The sequence below is a fragment of the Zootoca vivipara genome, chromosome 5 (genome assembly GCF_963506605.1).
Source record: "Zootoca vivipara chromosome 5, rZooViv1.1, whole genome shotgun sequence".
Lineage (NCBI taxonomy): Eukaryota > Metazoa > Chordata > Lepidosauria > Squamata > Lacertidae > Zootoca > Zootoca vivipara.
Genome location: NC_083280.1, coordinates 50,268,086 through 50,287,883, shown reverse-complemented (window position 1 = coordinate 50,287,883; position 19,798 = coordinate 50,268,086). Strand labels below are relative to the sequence as shown.

The following is a 19,798-nucleotide window of genomic DNA, read 5'->3' as shown; positions in this document are numbered from 1 at the left end:
CAGTGAGGCCAGCAATCTTAACAAACTACAGTTCCCTTGAATTCTCCATGACTGCTTTAAATGTATGGCATGGATGTGACCAGAATCCCAGCAGGACTTTTGCCTGCCAACTCTCTTTGAAATATACACCGTATCCTCATGGCATACAGGACATTTCAGATTTCTTTCATGCTGAGGAACGTGATGTTCGTCCCCTTTGTTTATTATGAGAGTGAGTATTGCTATGCAATAAAACACCTTCTTATTTCTCTTATTGCAGGATGTAACTGAAATACGTAGCCAGCCATTGGATATATTTTCACTTCTCACTGTTGTAAATTCTCATTTTGCAGGTGGGCTATAAGAAGGATCTAGAAAGCAGCAAAGGCCACAGTATTAACTACTGCGAGACCCCTCAGTTCAGGAACGTTAGCAAGGTCTCAAAATACACCAGCGATGTAAGTCCTCAGTCATTTGCATGCAGTTCTGAGAAAGCTTAATGTAGTCACTGTGGGAATCGCAGTTTGTACATATGTGAATTCAAGATAAGAACAGGAAATCTGGGTAAAAACAGGTCTGGGTGTTTGAATTTAGAAATCTTTACAGGGAAGAAAAAATACAATTAATTTATCAGTAATCCAATCAAACAGTTATTTGTTATTTGTAAATGTTTATGGTCTCATCTCTGTTTCTTGGTGGGTTCTTAATACCACCAGGTCACCTCAGACAACACTGTCTGAGTGCAAATTACAGAGCAGAATATGGACCAAGCCATCTGCTTATTAACTTCAGATATAGGAAGATAATTTTGTTGCCTAGTGTTCTGAAGTTGAATTCAACACAATATCCTTTATAAACAAAAGGCGCCAGAGTAGCTACATTGCGCTTCTTAGTGTGATTTTTTTTTGCTAAGTCCCTTCAAAATCAATGGAATTAAAGAATTAAGCTTGAAAATTAAACTTTCAGATACAGTGGAGCTTTGGGTTACATACGGTCCTCCTTACGAACGCTTAGGGTTACGAGCTCCGCTAACCTGGAAGTAGGTGTTTTGGGTAGCGAACTTTGCCCCGGGATGTGAGCGGAAGTCGTGCGGCGGCAGCAGTGGGAGGCCCCATTAGCGAAAGCGCGCCTCAGGTTAAGAATGGTTTTGGGTTAAGAACGGACCTCCAGAATGAATTAAGTTTGTAAACGGAGGTACCACTGTATAGACATTATGCACTGGATAAGGCAAAATATACTTAAAGGGCAGTAAAAGTCAACCATAGCTACTCTAAATATATTCTTGATAAACAATCAAGTTGAATTGCTTTCTGTTTCTGTTCTGTGGCACTAAAATAGGAAAGTTCTGTATGGGCAGGATTCACTATCACAAACATTCCATCTGCACAAACATATCAGCATCTTAGATGGGGCAATCCTTGCTCACCTCCTCCTGTGCGCTATTCTGTGTAGGGCTGCCCAAGGAGGCCCTGCTATGGAAGGATTTGTTCACTGTATTTGGGGCCAAGAAGGAATTTTCCTTCAGACAAATTTTGCCTACCTCATAGCAATTGTCACAGCTTGATGGGAGATAAGGCATCGGGGTGTATCGTACTGGTAGTTGGACCATGTGGTCAGAGCCACCGCCAGCCCAAGGAAGCAGGTTGTCCCGTTAAAAGGATCCAGGGTAGAGATGTTTCTGTCCAGACACCTAGACAGGGGCTGATGCAGCATGGCTCCATCCACATGATCTTGGACAGGATCACTTTGATTTGGTGTGTGTCAAAGGCCAATCTGTAACCTTGATTAACCCTGCCAAAAATAATCAACCAGCAGACGGTTGGTTGATTCAGGATACACATACAATGTCTGTGCCAAAACCTATTGCCCTCTGTAATCAGTAAAGTTGTGGCCCATTTAATTTATTGAAATTCTACCAGACTTGGGGCCTCCTTTTGCACCTTCACTGCCCCTGGGCAAAAGTCCTTGTGTAGGGCTTTCATTGAGAGGGTTCATGAGGTGAATCCTACCCTATGTCTTGTTCTTTTCATTGCAATATAAAAGAAGGAAACTTCTGTGTCTGAGAGGAGACTTGTTTTTGTACACAGCTCAAGTACAAAGAGCATTACCAGAACCAGAAAGGTCATTATGAAGGAGTTGGCATAGACAGGCGAACAGCACATGCCATGAAGGTTGGAAGTCTGGCAAGCAATGTAAGTTGTTGTAAATGCTTCGGCAATATACTATTTTGATACGGCTTCTCATCTTAGCAGGGTCAAATGAAGGATAGCCATAGGTTTGATTACTTCTGGGGAGGTGAAAGCATGAGCAGGAAATATGAAAATAGAAAAAAAACACTGTGTTTGTAAACAATATTGAAGTACCTATACGCTACCAGTGAACTTTGCATGAATTGGACAGCATGCCTGCATTATGTTGCTGGATCACTGGTGTAATATTATGGTTTGCAGCTTTTTACTTACACAGCAGGTAGCACAACACTCCATAGGACTTAACTCAGGCATCCCCAAACTTCGGCCCTCCAGATGTTTTGGACTACAATTTCCATAATCCCTGACCACTGGTCCTCTTAGCTAGGGATCAGGGGGTTGTAGCCCAAAACATCTGGAGGGCTGCAGTTTGGGGATGCCTGATTTAACTAAACAAACTTCACACACACACACACACACACACACACACACACACACACACTCTCTTATAAAATTTGCTACAAACTTTTGATTATAAAATAATCCCAAAGTAGGGTCCAATAAACAATAAAACACAATAAAATCACACCATCTGTAAATAGGTGGGAGTATGCACACAGTAAAATAACCACCACAGCATGCAGTGACATAGGTTCAACTAAAATCCTAGATGAATAAATAGTTGGCATCAAAAGCTTGTAAGGTTCTGTGCCAACTGTATCTTAAGGGGAAGGGAGTTCCTGTATTGAATGATGGGTGCCTGTGTTGAGACACTGTGTACCTTGTCTTGAAATGCATTATTTGAAGCTCTGTGTGAAGCACAAAAAGTAAGCATGAAGATAAAAGCAATGTGTCACAGGTGGAAGTTAAGGTAATGTTTCTGTGGTTGGCACTGGATTAATTGCGCAGCTGAAAAAGAATCAATTAGCAGTTAAACTATGCAAATAATTTCATTTTCTTTGGCATTGACGCCACTGAATTTACTTTGCTGCTTGTGTTTAATATTAATATTACTGAGTTTTTTTTCTTTTTCTCTTGTCTGATAATTATTCAGAACAAATGACAGCTTTTAAAAAAAAGTTGATTCTTTTTGTTCTCCTTCTTCCAGATAGCCTATAAATCTGATTACACACACGATGATGTTGACTACAATTACCCAGCTACTCTCACTCCTTCATACCAGACAACAAGGAAGCTGATCCCTTTGAAAGATGTAAATAGCCTTCTGAATTCTCACCCTTCTGCTTGCATGGGATGGAGTATGATTTGCGGTCTGTATAAGGCAGTAATTTAATTACGGTGACAAATATAGCTGATGATAACAGTGCTCTGAAAAAAAGAGATAAAAGTTGTTTTCCAGTTGGTACTCATAAATTCTCAGGGCACTGGAAATTAGATATCTAACCTCCTGCATTTAGCTGTACTAGTGTCGATCCTGTTCTTTTTAGTTGTAATCCCAAAGTGATTACAGTAATTTTGCAATTTGCATCCATTTAACTTGTGTGCATTCAGCTTTACATATGTGACAAAAAAATTAAAAATTAAAAAGGGGTGTAAAGGGGTAGGGTTTTGGGGAAAATGACTTTTGCAATCCTACCCGCCATTGAACCCGATGGGTTTTGACTATGTGCAATTTTGGCTCTATGAGCAATCTCCAGAACCTCACCCCCTGCATAGCTTGAAGGTCTACCGAACTACTGCTTCCCATAGTGGTAGTTCTGCACTACAAAATGTATACAGTATTGGTTTTATACTAATTTAACAACCACTTCCAAAAAAGGACTTGGACTGCAATCTTAACCCCACCCACCTGAGAGTAAGTCCCTTTGAATTCAGTATGACTTACTTCTGAATAGACATGGTTTACATTTATTTATTGCACCGTTTGCATTTATATCCTACTTTTCTAACCCCTTGGGACTCGGGATAGCATGCAGCGAGTTTTCAGGCAGTCTCCCATCCAGAATCAGATTTGCTTAGTTCCAGAAAGATTTTTTGCATCTTGTGCCTTTAGAGAATGCCATGAGAAATACCTGTATATCTGGGTGAAAGTGGTGTGAATTCTCTTAAAATTCTGTACACCCCTATACTGAACCACAGGTCCAGGATTCCCTGACGATAGGAAAAGAGTAATTAACTCTCACTTCGAAGAGCAAAAACACGGGATTAGTTATAGCTTTATTTCCCTCTTTCTGGTCACTTCCTATCTTTTTATGTTGCACCAAAGAGCCTACATTTCTGATGGCATGCACTAAGGTTTGGTTGAAAAATACCTCTGCACATTCCTAAGGGATCCCCGTCTGTTGTGTGAAGATGAATTTCACATAGGACAAAACAGGCTTTGCAGGTTTTGCCTTTTTAACCTTATTATCTGTAGACCACTGATGCTACATATTTCCAATGTTTACTCTATTCCACTGGGAACAGGATCAATACTAAGACTATAGCTACATCACAGATGTAAACTGGAGAACAGCCATTACTTTTGTTATATCTGGGCATTGATGCTTAGGAAACCATTGTGCCAAATAAGCTGCCTGCCATTTCAAACCTTGGTCCACTTAGCTCAGCACTGTCAACAATGGGAATGCGAGGGATTGAACCTTTTGCATGTTCTACCACTTAGCATTTCACATAACTCCTCATTTATTTAGGTTAAAAAAATACCCTCCACACATTCTAAATTGCACTGATGAATTCAAAGGTAGTTAAGAGGAGATTTTATGGGGTCAACAACACAATCGTGTGCTTTGCTATGCTAGCAGAGCAGTCCACACAAGATTGGAGTTGCATTAGACATGGAAAGAAAAATGTTACGTGTATAGCTTTCAAGTAGCAGCCCCTGCACCTCAAGTTTAATCAATCCCTAGTATATGGCAGTTTGAGTGACAACACGTCGGACAGCAGGATGACTATGCAGAGAGCTGGAGAGATTTCCTTTATAAACCAGAATTCTGTAGAGGAGAGGATTTTAGAGGTGCAGCGTGACACTTGAGGACCTGTAAAGTGGCATCTGTTGAAATGTCCTGTTCCACACAAGTGGTTTTCATAGCCACAGTTCCTTTTCCACAAAACAAAAACAACTGTTTTACTCGAGAGTCCTACCCTTCTTTCCACCTAGTCATTTTTCAACCATGTAAACCAGCCCAAATTTCATCATTGTTTCATCCCCTTAAAACAAAACAAAACATGAAATATCAGTAGAAAATTGCATTGAACGCTCCAGATCATCTGCTGATGTGAGAACTGGACATCAATGAATTAATTGTTTCAGTTATACTGATCATATTAGATAAGTTATACATTTTTTAATGGAAGATATGTAAGAATGGACCCCATAGCATCAAATAAAATCTGGATGTCACAGCCCCCCCCCCAAAAAAGGGAATGTGGAAAAAACCCTCTCACTAAATCAACTACTTTAAAGTGGCATGCAATTTGCATTTTAGTGAGAAGGTAATTAACTAGGGCAAATATTAATTAAAGCCTGTTGAGAATAATAATTGTATCCTGTAGTGTAACATGGAGGTCTTTGGGAAGAATAGGCTTAAAGGGAAACCTCACCATGACATTTTATCTTGCATAATGTGGATTTAATATACTGCTTTGTATGGGTTCGTATTGTTGCTGCTGCCTTCATATATTAGCAAGTTACTGGGCTCTGACCTTATCAGTCACTGACTTTGAAATAACGTTTTTACCTTATTAAGATTTTTCACGACACTCTGCATATATAGCATTTTCTATTTAATGATTTCCCTTTATATTTTAAAATATTTAAAACCATAATTTAACACAATTGACAAGGCTAACCAATTAAAAATGCTGGCAAATAAAAGTGAGCAAGAGACAGAAAATCTGTTAATTTTATATAAATACCAGACCAATGAAATTGCAGTGTAGTTAAAAAAAAACCCCAAACCCCACAGGATTTCTGCTTTTGGTTAACTGCTGCAAATATTCTAGATAACAATATATTTGCCATTTGTAGTAAAAGCTACCTTGAGAATTGCTTTACTAAACCTTTTGTGGTAGTCATAATGTGTTTCTCCATTTTTTAATTTAGGTCAACTATAAGCAAAGTATAGACAAGCTGAAATATAGCTCTGTTACCAGCACACCTCAGATTGTTCAAGCGAAAATCAATGCTCAGCAACTTAGTGATGTAAGTCCTATTTCCATTGTACCCCAACGCATGAGAAGTATTACATAAATAAGAAGGTATCTTGCAGTTGTCCCATGGATAACATTTTGTAAGTAAAAGGCATTCTAGGGAGTCAGTTTCAGAGTCTCCTTAAGAAGTATTGCAGCCTCAAATTTAGGCAGATTTATTTTTTATTATTCAGACATTTCTTGGGAAAAAAAAGCTAGGGAGTAGTCATAGCCCCTCTTCGTATAATTTCAGATTTTATTTCCTAACGACTTTTTAAGAATAGCTTTTAACAATTAACATTCCTCTTGCAGTTAAATATCATTGTATTTGACATGTTGAATATGCTTTCGATTGTTTGACAGCTGAACTACCGAGCCCAGTATGAGAAAACCAAAACACAATATACCTCGCCACAGGATGTCCCACAGTTACTCAAGGCCAAAGCCAATGCGGAATTATACAGTCAGGTAAGGGAACCCACAAATATACATTTGCATAATATATCCAAATATGTGATTTTCATTAGAAGCATAAGTCACATGCTACGCTAGCTGATTTGATAGTTTGCTGAGCGAAGTGCATGCTAGTTTTTTTTGGCCTATCTTTATTGACATTAATGATTTATTACTGCATTTCCTTCCCTCAGATTAAGTATAAAGAAGGCTGGCAGAAAAGCAGGGGCCACGGCTTTGAAATGAATTTGGATTCCATGTCTTTGCTCGCTGCCAAAGCTTCAGGGGATCTTGCCAGTGATGTAGGTTATATGTATTTATCTGGGGCATAAGAGACGTCTACAATAATAAAGAGAAATGAAAACATGTTGAGTTGGGGCTTTAAGTTGGAAGTTTCCTTAAAAAATAATCTGTCACAAACTGATAAACTAACGGAGAAATGTAATAACATTCTAGTTATACCTTAGTCTTTGAAAGTGACTCTTTAAATTGCCTAAAACCAAAAATAAATAATTATAAAGTGAATATATTTCCAGATTGGAAAATTCGACCTGCTGCTTGAAATATCTTAATGAGCCGGTGACGCTTTCATCCTTAAGGGCCAAAGAATGGGTGGCATCCATTGTTGCAAGAGCAGGCTTTCAATCACCCAGTGGAATTTCCCCTTCCTCTTCTTAGCCTTGCCTCCCTAATCTGCTCTGGATAGTTGCTCAGGCCTGCTGAGCAGATTCGGAGTGCACAGGTGGCTGCAAGGAGGAGAAGAGGAAGGGAAAGCCCTGTTGCATGAGAGGAAATGTGTTGTCCTTGAGGAGGGACACATATGTAAGCCACCCATTTTCTTTTTCTCCATTTTACAATATTTTCAAACAGTGTCATTCTGTACAGTCATACCTTGATTGTCGAATACTTTGGTACTCGGACGTTTTGGCTCCCGAACGCTGCAAAATGTTCCGGTTTGCGAATGTTTTTTGGAAGCCAAAAGTCCAATGCGACTTACGCGGCTTCTGATTGAGTGCAGGAAGCTCCTGCAGCCAATCGGAAGCCGTGCCTTGGTTTTCAAACTGTTCCGGGAGTCAAACGGACCTCCCGGAATGGATTAAGTTCGACAACCAAGGTACCACTATAGTCTGCTTTATTTATTTCACTTATATTTACTTTTAAGACTATGTTTTCTAGACATTGTTACTAGCTATATACCCATACAATTGAGCGTAATCTTTCAATTTCTTCTAGTTGTTCCTTTTTTGTTGTTGCTATAGTTTAAAATGTAACAGAAAGTACCACTTGACAGAGAAACTGGAAGAGATTTGAGCAGTTGGCTTTCCGTTTTTGTCAGTAGAAAATTTAAGAGAAAGGTCCTTCTTTAAAAGAAAAATACAGCTTAGCTGGCATTTATCTGTCTTTTGAGTAAATGTTGCCTATTTTCTCTAAACAGATTAAATACAAAGAAGAATATGAGAAAACGAAAGGAAAAGCAATGGCAACCAAAGATTCAAGGCTTCTTCATTCTTTACAAGTATCCAAAATGAGCAGTGAGGTAAATGACTTCCCATTACTTATTTTAAATATTTGATTTTAACATTGAAACTCCTGCTCTCATTATTACCTTGGGATTTATATATCCTTTACTGCACATAGTAAAAAAATAATACCTCTTCCTGTTTTATCTGGTAAGAAGGTGGTTGTAGAAAACTCATGGTTATGCTAGCAGAAGCATGTCACAGACTCATTAACAACCCTCCCGTTCCAGGCCCTTCCAGTTTCTCCCCTTCTTTTCCTGACCATCTGGACCCTCGCTTGCCATAGTTATTGCCAATAAAGAACTCAAAAAGAAAAATGGGTCCTTCAATGCTTGTCAAAGCTGTTGCAGTTTGTTGTTGTAACAGAAAATAATAAACATACTCTTAAAAATGGTTCGCCTTAATCAGGGTTTGCAAAACCAACCATGGTTAGCAGGAATAGAGATGTAATGTTGCACCGTGGTTAACAGTCGAGAATAGGTTCGCACCGATGAGTGGAGAGGGAGAAAGTGCATGCGGTCACTTTGCACTCTTAATCTCTTGAGCATGTTTAGAAAATTGATCTTGTTGGTTCTGCACCAGACCCTAGTTACAAGAAACATTGCATTGAAATCTTTGTTACAAATAAACAAGGCTGGAGTTCTGTGCCTACTCACTTTACTATAAACCCCATTGAAAGCAGTGGGATTTACATCCGAGATAATATACATAAGATTATTATATTGTTAACTTTAATGTAAAGTGAAGTGAAGACCGACACATTTTGTTTGTGGAGATAAAGCATAAAACATTTTACACGCTATATAAATAATGATAATGAATGATAAATGTATGCTAAGTGACACTGAGAAACAGTGAGCCACTACAGATATCTGAATGAAACATTCACAACCATGGCATTAAGGTTGGATCAGAACTTTAAGCCTCAGTCAGGGAAGCATGGATCTGTATATAGTAATTACATGCTAAAGAGTGAGACTGTTGGAAAAAATCAACCTGTTGTGTATATAAAGTAGAGATGGTTGCTATTATTCTCCTGCTGTTTTCCCCTATACTCTTTTATACAATGTTGAATGCAATATTTTGATATTCCCTAGATTGCATATAAAAAAGAATCTGAGAAGAATAAAGCTAATTTCCACTTACCAATGGACATGGTAAACTTGGAACATGCCAAGAAGGCCCAGATTCTAGCTAGTGATCTCGACTATAGGAAGAAATTCCATGATTATACGGTGGTTCCAGAAGACCTAAAGACACAGTGGGCCAAAAAAGCCTATGGACTACAGAGTGAGGTAGGAGCAGAGGTTGAAAGCTGATGATTGCAGTGGTGTTACCAGAATTTATTGACTACAAGGGTAGCCAATGTGGTGCCTTCCAGATGTTGCTGTTCGCCCCAGCCAGAATGACCACTGGGCAGGGATGAAGGAAATTGTAGTCCAAGAACATCTGGAGGGCAACTTGTTAGCTACTATGGTTTCCGAGTAGCTCAACTCTTTGTCATTACAAGGCAGATTTTATATTAAACCAATCCATGGGTCTCATATGAGAATGCAGATAACTCAAGTGTCAAATTCAATCCAATTTAAATTTTGTCCAATAGAAAATATTAACTTTCAGTGGGAAGACTTTGCAGGGAGATAGCTTTAAGCAGAGTTCTAATGCTTGCCATTAGTATTAGTGTGGAAGAGAATTTGTGGGTAATACCAAAGGCTATAACTTGAAGACTTGTCACCCATGGCTGGCAAATTCATGTATTGTATTTAGTGATACAACTAAATCTACCTACCTGGCATAGGAGCCAGCTCCTAGTGGCCAGGGTCCATTTGCCCCCCCCCCCCAATAGTATATTTGAGGGGGCTGGGACCCACAAAGTAGATGGCTATTGCCATTCAAATGGAGTGCATTAACTGTGTCTTGTGGTTGATTGTGTGGGATGGGGCTTACCTGCCCCCTCCCCTAATATTTTATTCAAGTTGTTAGCCCTGCTGCCTGCCTACCTAATCAGTCTGTGCAATAATGAGCTTTCTTTTGTCTTCAGCTTCAGTACAAGACAGACCTTACATGGATGAAGGGAGTTGGGTGGATAGCAGACAGGAGTCTCAATATTGAGCAAGCAAAGAAAGCAGGAGAACTTATTAGTGAGGTATGTCTCTTCATTTTACTGTTAAGTATAATAAAGTCTGGCAGGACCTTCATGGAAGATGCAAGCAGATAGAAATATTTTGAAAATATATGCACTGTATTATAATTGGATGGTTTATCAAGTCCCTGGAGAACTGTCATACATGCCTGTTGGGTTGAGTTCGGCCTTTTCAGTCACAAGCTCTGCAAACTTATCAAAGAAAAACAGAAATTAAAAGAAAGGAAATTAATATATATATATAAGAGTGAAAGGAAGGAATAGGAGCTGGATTGGCTTATTTAAAGTTGCCAGTGATTATACTCTGATACTGTAGATCCTTGACATCAGGCTATGCAGGTATTCTGAAGTAGAGGCAGGAAGAAACAGCTGTGCTCAGATCTCATACCTTGCAAGGAAGCAAAGTGACGTCTACTGCTGGGGTTTGCCACATAAATACTCACTGTCAAAAATGTTGAACCCAGCCATGATCAGGTGACACAGTTCTTCATTTCTGAACTGTATAAAAGGTATATCAGTTGAAAACTAACACATACCTTGGATGCTTCTATTTCCAGCCAAGGAGTTGGCATTTTGTTATTCTTTGTATGACATCATATAGAGTTGAACATCATTTTTGAAAACAACTTGTTCCTAATATGCCTCACAATCTCCCGCATCTTGATTGTGGAATAATGAGCATCTCTTTGAAATCTTTATGCACTTTAATAAAAATAAATCAATCTCAGTCTTATTTTCAGCTGGGAACATCACAGGGCAAGAGTGGGTATGTTTGCTCTGAGACAGGGTCTTTCCCTGCAGAAATGCTATATTGAGGCATGCATGTAACACATACCCTGGAGTTGATTGTGTGCTTGATTGATGAATTGTTAGTACAAGACAATCACATGAAGTATGCAAAAGAATGTGCCTCTTCTTTATCAACAGACATTACTGTGAAAAAGGCTGTCTTTTTCTTCTTCTTACGGTGTTTTTGACAGCAACAAATTCAGGCCTCACTCAGAAATAACATGGTTTCTGTTATGTTGAGCATTTGCCACAGATGTTGAAAAGCAATGCAGATTGTGAACTTTTCAGGGCTGCATTTTTCATGGCTTAGCTCCCAGCAGTGCAGCAGGAGAGGGAGAGGAGCAAAGCAGCGGTGATTTTTGCCCTGTGTACCAGTGTATACTGTTCGTTGAACTATAAACCATAGTTAATGTTGGCTCTAGTTTAAAGCAACTTGTGAAGTAGGCATGTGTGTGTAGACAAAAAAAGAACCTGGTTCACGTTGAAACCAAATAGGTAAAATGATCTTTTGGGGGTGGGGAATAATTAATCAGTGCAAAGTGATAGCAAAAAAGTTGGGAAACAGAATGGTTATTCCATTTTATGTACTCCATCCCTGTTTTATCTGAGTAACCTTGCCTCTATTTCTGAGTTGGTTTAACCTGAAAAGATTGTGTTGCTGTTGCTAGTGCTGTCAGTAAGTGGAAGGCATAACTTGTCAATTTTTTTTTTTACCTTTGAGAAATGTGGTAATGTTATCTATACCATCTTTTTTTTAAAATGCATTTCAATTAGAAAAAGTACAGACAGAAGGCTGATGCTCTAAAGTTCACAAGTGTGGCAGACAGTTCCCAGATCAAACATGCGAAGAGAAGCCAGGAACTGCAGAGTGATGTGAGTCTCCTACTTTCCCTTCTCTCCACACAGATTCTTTATCATTAAAACGGGTAATTCTTGGGGACAGGCACCACCACTGAAAAAGCAATAGGATCCAGCCACGGAAATTTGTCATTGCTTTACATAGTTTTGAGGTGTACTTCTAAGATTTTTTTGAACTCCCTGTACTTCTGCAGGTAGAAAACCTTTAAACCCAAAGGGTTATCAAGAGGCGTGCTGACCAGGTTTTAGATACTATGGTGATAAAGGCCATGTACCTAACTAGAGAGAAAAAGACTAAATTGGATCTTTTAGAACATCTGCATGGACCTCTGCGGCTGTTCTTCCTCAGTGAGGCCATTCTTTCTGTCATTAAAAATACGCTGCCTGTCTTACATGGTACCTGGATTAGATTGTCTGCACATGGCTTTATTTTAAAATATTTTCCATTGCTTAGGCTTTATTTAATAAATAATAATAATAATAATAATAATAATAATAATTCAGTTTCATTCCCCTTAGACCAGGCACCCCCAAACTCTGCCCTCCAGCTGTTTTGGGACTACAATTCCCATCATCCCTGACCACTGGTCCTGTTAGCTAGGATGATGGGAGTTGTAGTCCCAAAACAGCTGGAGGGCAGAGTTTGGGGATGCCTGCCTTAGACCAATGTTTTGCCTTTATAAAATAGGAGAAATCAGTGTTTTATTTAGTGGAGAAGTGGAGAATCTGTGGTCCTCCAGATGTTGCTGAACTACAAGTCCCATCATCCCTTATCATTGGCTGATGCTGATGTAAGTTGTAGTCCAGCAACTTCTGGAGGACCACAGGCTCCACACCACTGTTTGAGCAGTACAGTGGTGCCTCACTTAACGAACGCCCTGCAAGACGACATTTTCGCTTAACAAAAGGATTTTTCAAGCGGAGGTTGCCTCACTAGACGAATTTGTTTTACGAAAAATTCGTCTAGCGAAGCGCGGTTTCCCATAGGAATGCTTTGAAATTCAATTAATGCGTTCTTATGGGCATAATAATAATAATAAAATCAATGCATTCCTATGGGATTTGCTAGACGAATTTTTCGTTATAAGAATTGACCCGTGGAACGAATTAAATTCGTCTAGCGAGGCACCACTGTATGGCTTTCACCAATACAGGTTAGCAATGTAGTGTAGCTGTATAATATAGCTTACAATTCAATAGCTAGCACAAGTGAAGCCCCGGTGCGTAGGGAATCATTGGCCCTCCAAGGACTACAACTCTCACCCTTTCTGACCATTGGTTACTATGGACTCCAACATCATCTGGAGGGCTGAGTGTTCGCTATCCCTGTCTTGATGTTTTGGGGAAATGGCAGAAGTGGGCCGCCAACCCTTCTTAACGTTCTGAACAAGATAATCTAAGTCTGTGTACACACTTATTCATTTAAAGCGCATTTGAAACACATTCTTTCTCTCAAATAATTATGTGCACTGTAGTTTATCTCTCACAGAGTTAACAATTCCCAGCAACCCTCAACAAACTGCAGTGCCCAGGGCTGTGTGTGTTTGTGTGTGGACTGTGCTTCAAATGTGCTTTAAAGGCACAACCCTCAGTTTAAGTGAAAGTATTGTCTAGTGAGGATTTCAGACTGAGGTAAAAGACACAGTCAGGTAGCCAGTCATTTCACAAGTGTTTTAGCACTCATGCTCTTTCATCTTTCTTTTCATTTTATTCTTTGATATCAACCATAATTGTTCAGTCTAAAATAGAAATTGATTTTGAGGCAACTTTAAAAAAAATAATCATTGACGGTATAAACCATACAGTAACTGGGTGTAAGTATTCAGGAAGTTTACCTTTGGAAATTGTTACATATTGCTTCTCGAAACAAGTATGCCCAGTGCTGATACTGTTTGATCTGCCTTTGTAAACAGGTTGCATACAGGTCAGCAAACGAGGGTTTTCTTCATAATTACAGCATCAGCAAAGATGAGCCCCTCTTCATACAAGCCAGAAGAAATGCAGCAAATATCAGTGAGGTATGGTTGGCTGGGAATCCTGTGCTTTCACGCTATTGAAACAATTATTCTGTGGCTAATGATGGATGCTTTCTCAAGAGTGATTCAATGCATATATACTATAAATGTATGGTTGTTTGGGGTTTATTTTTACCACTTTAACTATCTTTGCTTCCCACAAAGAATTTTGGTAATTACAGTTTAATCAGAGTGTTGAGAATGCAAGTCACTGCCAGATAACTACAGTTTCCAGGGGGCTTTAGGAGAAGAAATAACTATTGGGCTAGTTTTACTCTGTGTTGTAGTAGTTATGCCCTTAAACTGCTCTTTCAGCTCTTTAACATATGCAATATTGGTTTGCTAACGGAGGAACTCCTAAATTTAAGCAGTAGGTAACATGCAGGTTACGGGACAGCGGGTGGCGCTGTGGGTTAAACCACTGAGCCTAGGGCTTGCTGATCAGAACGTTGGTGGTTCGATTCCCCGTGGCAGGTGAGCTCCCATTGCTCAGTCCCAGCTCCTGCCAACCTAGCCGTTTGAAAGCACGTCAAAGTGCAAGTAGATAAAGAGGTACCGCTACAGCAGGAAGGTAAATGGCGTTTCCGTGTGCTGCTCTGGTTCGCCAGAAGCGGCTTTGTCATGCTGGCCACATGACCTGGAAGCTGTATGCCGGCTCCCTCAGCCAATAACGCGAGATGAGCGCCAGAACCCCAGAGTCGTTGACGACTGGACCTAATGGTCAGGGGTCCCTTTACCTTTACCTAACATGCAGGTTAGGGACCCAGGTGGCGCTTTGGGTTAAACCACTGAGCCTTGGGCTTGCTGATCAGAAGGTCTGCGGTTCGAATCCCTGTGACGGGGTGAGCTCCCGTTGCTCGGTCCCAGCTCCTGCCCACCTAGCAGTTCGAAAGCACATCAAAGTGCAAGTAGATAAATAGGAACCGCTACAGCGGGAAGGTAAACGGCGTTTCCGTGTGCTGCTCTGGTTTGCCAGAAGCGGCTTTGTCATGCTGGCCACATGACCTGGAAGCTGTACGCCGGCTCCCTCGGCCAATAATGCGAGATGAGCGCGCAACCCCAGAGTCGGTCACGACTGGACCTAATGGTCAGGGGTCCCTTTACCTTTACCTTTAACATGCAGGTTAGAATAAGAACAATTTTCTCCAGTGTGTTTTTAATAGCTCATGAAGCCATAGGTTTCTGGTACCATTTGAAACTTTGGGTGTTACTGTTTCGGCACTGGTGCATCGTAACAAAAAAGTAATTGAGGCATTGAAAATCTTTTTAGAAACTGTACAAAAGTAGCTGGGAGAGCCAGAAGGAAAAGGGGTTTGAACTTCATCTTGATGCCATACCATTCCTGACAGCCAAAGCAAAGAGGGACCTGGCAAGTGATGTGAGTACTGATTCACGGTGAACACACCAGGTGGGATTCAGTGTCACCTTAAGGCGGTCATTCCATCAGGCTAAGCATTGGAATGGTCTCCCCTCTCCTCCCCCTGTGCGCTGTCCTGGGGGGGTTCTCTCTGCCCTCCTGAGCAGATCTGGGGGGAAGAGGAGGCAGGTCCTGTTACACGGGCCTCTGTTTGTGCAGCAGCTTAGTTGAATTTGGCCCATCGTTCCTCTAGGGAGCTAAAGTGTGTCCCTGTGACCAGGTCTTAGGACATAATTTAAGGGTAGTGTAGTCTATAGCAGGGATGGGGGGGGGGACCTGTGACACTCTATATGTTGCTGGAATACAGCTCTCATCACCTCTAACCATTGGCTATGCTTGCTGGGGCCGACCATGGGTTCCTCACCCTTACATTACCCGAGCTCCAAATCACAGTATTGAGGACTGACCAAAACAAATAAACCCCAACTGAAATGACCTTGCTGTATGTTCCAGATGTTGCTGTTGTTTGTTTTATTTATATTCGTTTGATTTATATCTCACCCTTCTTCCTGAAAGAGCCCAGGGCACAGAAAATTATAAAGCAAACAAACACAAAAGATATTGGAACGGTTACAAGCATTATCTCAGTGTGCAATCTCAGGGTTGTCGGGGCAGTGTCTGTTGGTCTGAGTAAACAGGGATGTTTTAAATCCCCCCCCCCCCGGAAAACCCACAAAATTTCCTGGGCATCCCACAGAGAACTGCTACTAAAAAGACCCTGTCTTGGGTGACTGCCAACTGTGTAGACCACGGTGGCGGCACCACCAACAAGGCCTCACCTGCTGAGATTGTTCCTCACCTGCTGAGATTGTTTATATCAGGGAAGGTATTCTTTTAAGTACTTGGATCCCATGTCATTTACAGCTTTATATGCTAGTCCTACCACCTCGAATTTGGCCTAGTAGCTCATTGGCAACCAGTACAGCATTACAATGGTCTCATCTGGCTGCCCCACTTACTAGTCCAACATCCTGCAAATAGTAGTATTTAGTCTCCCACATTATCAGTTATTGACACTTTTATCCCTCAAAACACAGGGTTGCCAGGTGGAATGCTCTGTAAAAATGTATTGCGCAAGTAAACTAAGCTATTGAATTGCCATCAAACACAATTCTGTGAAAAAATTTCAGGGGAAGAACTAAACTCTTGCTACTATGAAAGGTCTTAGGACAGGCTTCCTCAACCTCGGTCCTCCAGGTGTTTTGAGACTAAAATTCCCATCATCCCTGACCACTTGTATTGCTAGCTAGGGATCATGGGAGTTGTAGGCCAAAAACATCTGGAGGGCCGAGGTTGAGGAAGCCTGTCTTAGGATCTGATTCCCAAGCCTCTGAGTGAATATATTACCTGAGCTCCATATCTCTGCACTGACCTTTACCTGAAACAATACATTTTATTTAGCTTGTGCTAGTGCTCAAAAGCACAACTTGACCTTTTGAGCTGCAGCTTCCCAGTACCACTCCAAGATGCTATGACTTCTGCAGAAAAATAATAATAATACAAAATACAAACACTGAAAATGTGCTGCCCTTTCATGGTATGCAAAAACTGCTGCTTTAGGCATTTACCTCACTCTCCCTAATAGTAGGACCAGTGCTGTCTAGTGTTTCTTTACCAAATGTGTTGTTCTTTTGGGCTACTGGTTCAGTCAAGAAGGTGCAACATACTCTAATGATGCAATACAATGCATTTTTACTTGGAAGCGAATCTCAGTGTATTCAGTGAGAAATGTGTTTAGACTGCGGCTCTAAATTTTTTTACTAGTGTGAATAAGCCCCACTGGACACAGTAGGACCTAGATGCATAGGACTGTGCTAATAATGACATAAAACGCAAATCATATGATGCATTTTCAAGTAACACAAAGGCTCCTTACCCTGGGATAAAACAGTAAATGAAAAAGATGCTCCTTTTGGAAACATTAAAAAAGAGCATGCAAGCATCCTCATTTTGTGCACTTCAATCACATATAAAAGTTAGTCCTTATTACTTGCTTTCTGCTTTTTGTTGAGATGGAAAAATACAGTATGCTTTTGATGTACAGATGTGTTGTACTTAGACATATTAAGCATGCTTGTCAGTAGTTTTGCAGGAGGCCACAGTGCTTTTTCTGAAGAAGCCTATTAAACCGGTTTATTGAAAGGTTCCGTTTACTTCAACCCGATGCTGTTGCTTACAATGGCTTTGAGCTTGCTACCTTTCTTTGTACCTATGATCCATTCCTTCCCCCCTTCTTTAATAGGTAAAATACAAGGAGAGTTATGAGAAGACGAGAGGAAAGTTGATTGGGGTGAAAGGTGTGAATGAAGACTCGCAGATGGCTCACTCGCATCTTATGTCGAAGATGCAGAGTGATCTGGAATATAAAAGGGCGTCTGAGAATGTAAAGACCCAGTATAATGTGTCCATGGATATGATAAATATTGTCCATGCCAAGAAAGCTCAGGATTTGGCCAGTGATAGGGGATACAAGACGATTCTTCATCGTTTTACTGCCTTGCCTACAGATATGAAGGTGGAATGGGCAAAGCGGGCATATGACCTGCAGAGTGATGTAAGTTACACATTATCTATTTTTAAATTTTAATTTTTAATTTTTATTATTTAAGATTTATATACCACTTTTTTAAAAAAACACACCCTCTAAATAGTTTACATAAAAGAGTATAAAATATTCATAAGAAAATACCAATTAAATCACCATATGGAAAAGCCTTTCTGGGTTAATCAAATAAATTAAGCGATTTAAATGAGAACTCACAAGCACAGTCAAGTATGGGTTAACTATTATGCTAAGAACACTGTTGCACAAGGTTCTGTGTTATTATTTAATGATTTGAAAGCGTCACAGACTATGCCAGTCCCTACTCTGTTCTAGTTCAAAATCATTACCAGCTGAAAACATGGCGGCCGTTAGCCATAGCAGGGTAAAGTATGGCCACATTCCAGACTGAGGAGAAATTAAAAATACTTGTAGCCTGGCTAGTATGGGGCATATTTCAGTGATAGGTCGACCGAAACAACCTGCCCTTTCCCTTCTGCTCCATCTAAAGACCAAAGGACCTTTCTTTTCATTTTTAGACAAAAAAAAGTGATTACATTTGTTCAGTGGTTGTTGGTACCCGTTGGAACTGGTAGTGCAGAAGACAGGGAGGCCAATAATAGATGGAAACCAGCAGTCAATGGAGACAGAGCCAATGACAGGTGGAGCCAACTAATTGTGGGTTGGTTCCCATCTCCCTCCCTACTGAGTTCTGCAAGGCCAAAGGTGACAGCCAAGGCTACCTTCTTGCCTTGTTGTTGTAAGGAGGCAGGCAGATGGGGGCTGGTTAAGGGCAGGCTGAGGTTGGTGGGGTAGTGCCCTGTTTGTATAATGTTACGCTAGAATGGGAAATGAAGAAGCTACTGCAGCTTTTCACACTTTTCGTTTAAAGGAATGTTATGCTTCTCCCCCATATTTGATCAAAAAGGTGCAAGATAAGGGTAAACCACAAACACACCCCATGGAGATGCCTGTTCCCCACCCCACAGGCATTATGCCACAAGTTTGATAAGTGGTTACATGTTGTCACACATCACAAGTTCTGGCAAATGTCTACCGTCCACCCTAGGGCTGCAATCATGTTTACGCTTGCATGGGAATAGTCTCATTGGACCAAGCGGGACTTACTTACAAGTAAATATGCACAGGATAGAGTGGAATGTCTGATGAGAAATCTTCCGGAACATTCCTGCACTGTTTTTAGTACTCAGTATCCCTGCAGTGTTGATTTAACCACAAACCATTAGCAAGCTATAACAGGAGGGTTTTTTTTAATATAAAAAAATAAAGCTTTTGAAAAGCCTTTTCTTTTAAATCTTATAGCAGAAGTGTTTGCTGTTGGTGATACCACAATCTCTTTTCTTAACCCCCCCATTCCTACCCACAACTGCAAAGAAGTGGATAAAACAAAAGCAGTCACTAATTTGGCTCAGCTGGTGTTCTGATGTGCGAATTCTTTAGGTGGCATTTTAAATGTGTGAGCAGCAACAATGGGGCATTTTCCTTTTCCTTTTGTCAGAACCGATACAGAGCAGATTTGAACTGGATGAAAGGCGTCGGATGGATCGCCACTGGGTCGTTAAATGTGAAGCAAGCTAAGAAGGCAGGAGAACTCATTAGTGAGGTGAGATTTCATGACAGCACATAACAAAACTTGCTGCATAATGCGTGCAAAATGTCTGTATAAAATTAAAATAATTTCCACTCAAAGGGGGGAAAAGAAAAAGGCATCCCACATGAA

The 19,798-nt window shown here is 40.5% G+C and overlaps 2 protein-coding genes across 2 annotated transcripts in view; one reads left to right on the top strand and one right to left on the bottom strand.

Moving 5' to 3' along the window:
• The window catches only part of HABP2 (hyaluronan binding protein 2), a 165,139-nt gene that overhangs the window by 86,729 nt on the left and 58,612 nt on the right, over positions 1–19,798 (bottom strand). The gene's annotated exons all lie outside the window — the stretch shown is intronic.
• The window catches only part of NRAP (nebulin related anchoring protein), a 60,066-nt gene that overhangs the window by 13,825 nt on the left and 26,443 nt on the right, over positions 1–19,798 (top strand). The window contains exons 12-25 of the mRNA XM_035134073.2: positions 333–437; positions 2,067–2,171; positions 3,277–3,381; positions 6,235–6,333; positions 6,684–6,788; positions 6,968–7,075; positions 8,209–8,310; positions 9,391–9,588; positions 10,335–10,439; positions 12,000–12,098; positions 13,997–14,101; positions 15,369–15,476; positions 17,758–18,069; positions 19,577–19,681. Coding sequence (XP_034989964.1) covers positions 333–437; positions 2,067–2,171; positions 3,277–3,381; positions 6,235–6,333; positions 6,684–6,788; positions 6,968–7,075; positions 8,209–8,310; positions 9,391–9,588; positions 10,335–10,439; positions 12,000–12,098; positions 13,997–14,101; positions 15,369–15,476; positions 17,758–18,069; positions 19,577–19,681 — 1,761 coding nt within the window. The remainder of the gene's footprint in view (positions 1–332; positions 438–2,066; positions 2,172–3,276; positions 3,382–6,234; positions 6,334–6,683; positions 6,789–6,967; positions 7,076–8,208; positions 8,311–9,390; positions 9,589–10,334; positions 10,440–11,999; positions 12,099–13,996; positions 14,102–15,368; positions 15,477–17,757; positions 18,070–19,576; positions 19,682–19,798) is intronic.